This window comes from Protobothrops mucrosquamatus, unplaced genomic scaffold, assembly GCF_001527695.2.
Source record: "Protobothrops mucrosquamatus isolate PMUCROS unplaced genomic scaffold, P.Mucros_1.0 scaffold1278, whole genome shotgun sequence".
NCBI lineage: Eukaryota > Metazoa > Chordata > Lepidosauria > Squamata > Viperidae > Protobothrops > Protobothrops mucrosquamatus.
The window spans coordinates 430,570-435,855 of NW_015387483.1; the positions used below are offsets into that span (position 1 = coordinate 430,570).

General features: G+C 39.1%; 1 protein-coding gene across 1 annotated transcript in view; it reads right to left on the reverse strand.

The window, feature by feature from the left end:
- The window catches only part of LOC107292164 (1-acyl-sn-glycerol-3-phosphate acyltransferase epsilon), a gene marked incomplete in the record, with an annotated part of 19,871 nt that continues 14,585 nt past the window's right edge, over positions 1 to 5,286 (reverse strand). Inside the window, 2 exon segments of the mRNA XM_015821227.1 lie at positions 1 to 190; positions 198 to 318. Of these exon segments, the coding sequence (XP_015676713.1) occupies positions 121 to 190; positions 198 to 318 (191 nt within the window).

A 5,286-nucleotide genomic window follows, 5' to 3' on the forward strand; every position in this document is an offset into this window, starting at 1 on the left:
TGTTGATACAATATTCAATTGATAAGACTTTATTTAAAATTTTAATATAAATTTAGGAAAGAATTTGAAGTGATGTGCAAAGCAAGAGAGAAAAGCCCACTGAATGAAAGTGCAGAGTTTTTACGCCTTAATACTGACCCAGAGACAGCCTAATAAGCTCCCATATATCCATGTTTTCATGTAAAGTTTCCTTCCANGCCGCTTAAAAACAATAAGGATGGCAATGTTTTCTGGAGACTTAGTTTGGAGTGAACACTTTTCCCTGGGAACCTATTTCTTCTTTGAGAATCTTTTGCATCATAAAATTCTATTAGCAATCTAGGAGCAAGGAAAAAGTTTAAACATAGATTTATTTATCATATAATTTTGGTACAATTCTCTGGTTATCTCTGATAATTTATCACAAATATTTCCCTCCAAGAACCATGACTTTTGGCCTGAAATTTTTTCTTTCATACATTAGGGATTGAGCTTTTTAATCTTTATCTGCAAATAGCACAAAATTTACCATGTTTCCCCAAAAATAAGACCCACCCCGAAAAATAAGCCCTAGCCCGATTTTTTTGGGGTGGGCCTAATATAAGCCCTACCCCAAAAATAAAACGAGGGGGGTGAGCATGGCCAGCACAAGAGGCGGCGAGCACACGTGGGCTGATGGTGTCCAGCAGCAGCTGCAGCCTGCCAACCCCTTGGTGCAGCGCAGATAGGTCCAAGCGGGGAGGCAGAGGCGGGCAGGAGGCAGGCGATCTGGATGTGCTGTGCGACTGCCTGGCTCATGGGAGGCTCACGCAGCAGCAACGGCAGCAGGCAGAGGCAGAGGGGAGAGACAAGTGATCCCGATGCACTACATGGCTGCTAGTGGGAGGGAGTGGGCAGTGCGTTGGGATCATCTGCCTCCCCACCTCTGCCTCCATGCTTGGACTTATCTGCGGTGCGTGAAGGGGCTGGCGGGTTGCTGCCAGACACTGTCAACCCCTGCATGCTCACCGCCTCTTGTGCGCATGCCAGAGGGTGGGGTGTCTGGCCGGGCTGATCACCCTGATAGTGTGTTTCTCTGCAAATAAGCCCTAATGCATATTTTGGTGCCCAAAAATAATAAGATGAGATCTTATTTGGGGGGGAAACACGATACTACAGTGTAATTTGGCCAGGCTTATTTATAGGGCTATACAAAGCGTTAAGAGGTGTTATACAAAGCAATTTAGCACATATCAGCATCTCTCTCTGAAATGTTCAAGCAATCACAACCCCTGGATGGAATAGATAGATAGGTAACCTTTATTCTCATTTTTTACTGTGGGCACATTGGCACACATTAAAAAAGAACTTTTGTTGCTTGCTCTCAAAAGTGTACACATACACAACACACATTTAAACATGCTATAGACAACATATATAGAAACGTACACCCTTACATATAAATAATATTGCCAGCTGTCTTAGTATCTCTGTGTAGATTCTGTTAGCAATTCCAATGGAAACATTCATGTCTTTTTGAAGCAGCTGCATAAGTCTCACAAAGGATACGGCCGTTTTACTCTTTAAAGAGAGCCCCTTTTTCATACTGATGTGCTTTGTGAAGGACCAATTCTGAATGCACTGCACAGCTCTATTTTCCTTAAGTAGCTAAATGTAAATAATTAAAGCTGCTAAATGTACTGAAATGTAAATGAATAGAGTGTTAACTAAGCTATATGGATGTATTTATTGTAACAAATTAACCCAGGTTTATTTGGGAAATGTCACAAATAGCCAAATATACACAGCATTCAAAACAAGATCAGTTAGCTGGGCTTCTGGTTTTGTGCAGTAGCGCAGCAGCTGAGGGATCGCTCTGCACCCTACGGCTGATTTCTCTTTGTTAGGGCAGGGCTTTTCAACCTTCTCACAGATTGTACCACTTTTAGGACATGGCAATATTTGAGTACCAGCAGTGTTTAGCAAGGTGTCAAAAACTTGATGACTAAAAAAAGGGAGGGATTTTGGATTTTACTGATTAGATTCATTTGTTGTTATAGAAATGGCTAGTTTATAATATTATGGAAAAGTAAAAAGTTGAGGTTCAATGTTAATGCTTCCTTCTACTGCAACAGAGGAAGTATGTTCTTTTTCCCTTCTCCCCCTCACTTTCCCCCCCTTTTTCCTCCCCACTGTGTCCTATTTGTTTTTGTATTTTTGTATTTTATTCTATAATCTAATAAAATATTACAAACTGTAGAAAAAAAGAAAAAACTTGGCACTTTTAAGACTTGTGGACTTCAATTCCCAGAATTCCTCAGCCCTCATGGCTAGTTGAGGAATTCTGGGATTTGAAGTCCGCAGGTCTTAAAGTTGCTAAGTTTGTAGACTCCTGAGCTAGCTGGTTTGCCCTTCTGAGCTCTTCTATAGTGTAGTAAGAATGCACTCCCCAAATCCCTTCCCTGTACCCTTAAAGACACAGGAATCAAATGCAAAGCAAGAAAATAAAGAAACACAAACTCCGTTTTTTTTCTCTTTAAGCTGCCTTAGGCGTGTCATGTGTCACAATGTTGCAATTCTAGACTGAAAGGCTCCGGCAATTGTGAAAAGCTTTAGCTTTAAATTAAGCCTGTTTACCTTCAAAGAAAACTTTCTAAAAGCCACAGACACTCAATTAAAGGGGGTAAAACTAATTACATTTGTTTAGAGGGATTAAATCTTTCCTGTTGTCTTTTTTCCTCTTCCCCCACCCAAACCACATTCTTTTATAGTCTCTCCTCTCTTCCCCCCTTTTTCTTCAGTCACCTCTAGCTCCGAACTGCTGGAAGCACCAATCAGCTGGAGCCCTGCCGACTCGTGGGGCTTCTGCCGAGCCCAGGCAGTCCTGCAGCTGCAGCTGCCTCTCCCTCAGGCTTGGATCACTTCGGCTCATTCCCCTCCCCTGCTACCCTTGGCTAGCAATCGCATACCACCTGCCATGTGGCAAAGTACCACAAGTGGTATGGATACCACCGGTTGAAAAGCCCTGTGTTAGGGGACCCTAAATGGGCCTGAAGTCGGCCCATAGAGGTGATAAGGAAGGAGGGAAGTCCTGCCGAGTGCAGAGAGATGGCGGTTGACCCCCATCGGTCCGGGAAAAGCCCTCCAGAAACCAGCAGGAGAAAGGCTAGCTCAATTTCAGAGTCTAGCCCAAGCTACTAGCAGCCAAATCCCAAAAGCACTATTTTAAGCTGATTGTAAACAACATGCTTGGAACTGGGTATGAACAGTGATTTTCTCTCTTCTACTTGATAACTTATTTCCTGGGGGGGGGGGAAACCCAAGAAGCAAAAAGCCTCCGAAAGTGAGAAGGAGAGGTATCTTTGCCCCACCCTCCTACAGACGGAAGCGGCGAATTAGACCTTTAAATGGGGACAGAAATACATTGAAATGAAATGAATATAAGACCTGAAATTGGCGCAATGTGTTAAGATTTCCCTTTTAAAGCATGAAAATAGAAGAAAACAACTGTTTATTTTGAAAACTGAAAAATAAACTAGTGTTGACATCTAGTAGTGAATGAAAATATTGCAGTTGCTTCAATGCAGCCCAGAAAAAGATAACTTGTTGGTGACCTTCAATGTCTTAAAAACAGGGAATAGCTGTGACAAAAAAAGAAAAGAAAACATCTTGGGCTACCTACAAAGCGAGAATTATAAACTTTAGAAGAAGAAGAAATGACCTTTCTGGATTATAAATACTTATTATTCAACTGTGACTTTAAAGCTGTCTGCAGAGAAAGGAAAACCCTGATTTTTGGCTATCATGGAAAACCAGAGATCTGCAGAAAGAATATACCAAGAAAAAACAAATTCCAGGAGGAGATGTATGCTATGTTGCAACTAATTCAAATAACAATGATCTCAAACCACAAGGAAATTAAAAATAATTTTGAAAACATAAATGAATACATCTCCAATTTAACTTTACAATAAAAAAATTCTCAGAAAATAAAAATAGAGAGTGAGCAGATAAAACGGACAACTGATGAACCAGAGGAGAGAGATTTAAAGATCGAACCTAACAACAGAAGGTGGAAAAAACTTACAGGAAATAATGGACATGGAAAAGATAACTTATACTCACTCTAAGATCACAAAATAAGTCTGAGGACAAGAAAAAAGATTTGACGAACTTAAGAGACAAAAAATGATAAGAGAAAGAAAGAAAGGAAAAATTTGAAAATTAAACATCTGTTTGTATATGGTTAAAGAAATAGAAAGATTTTGGATATAAATGAATTTTAGTTTAAGAGGGATAAGCCTCTCAAGTAATATAGTATTTCTTCTTTCTTTTTTCCTTTGTGTTTTGTTTTTTGACAAGAGAAATATAAAAATGTTAGGATGGTTCATATAAAGGAAGTGTTTTAGATACTTAAGTGAAATTGATTTTGAGAAAACTGAATGGTTAAACTGAAACCTTGGATGAAAAAAAACTTACAGGAAATACTGGACATGGAAAAGTTAACGATAACCTATACTCTAAGATCACAAAATAAGTTTGAGGACAAGAAAAAAGATTTGACAAAATGAGTTCTGCCAGGAGAATTACAAGAACTTGAGAGACAAAAATGATAAAGAAAATCAAGAAAGAAAAAAAAGAAAAGATGAATACAAAGGGGCGAAACCTTCCTATAAAAACATCTTACCTGTTTTGTCTTTTTTACCTGCAACAACACTTACAAGATTATGGGAAGATTCTTTGATTCAGCAAAACATATTGATCAGGAAAGATGTTTGGCAAAAAAAAAAAAAGGCTAAAGTGAGAATTAAGAAATTAGATAGTGGGATTTACCAGAGGGAATATTTAAAAATTAAACATCTGTTTGAATATGGTTAAAGAAATAGAAAGATTTTGGATATAAATGAAGATTAGTTTAAGAGGGATGAACCCCTCAAGTAATACAGTATTTTTTCTTTCTTTTTTCTTTTGTGTTTTGTTTTTTGATATGAGAAATATAAAAATGTTGGGATGGTTTATATAAAAGAAATGTTTTCATTTTGTTTATTTGTTTTTCTTTCTTTTAAGATATGAAAAATGTAAAAGTGTTGGGATGGCTTGTATGAGAAAAAAGACTTAAATACTTAAGTGTGGCGGTTGGAACCCCCAGACTTATGGTCTTGGGGGATTTCAACCTCCCATCAGCGGGCGAGACGTCGGCGGCAGCTCAGGAGTTCTTGGCTTCCATGACGGCCTTGGACTTGTCCCAGTTAATTCAGACCCCCACTCACACGGGCGGACACACACTGGATCTAGTTTTTGTCTCTGGCCAGTGGCAGAGTGATCTGA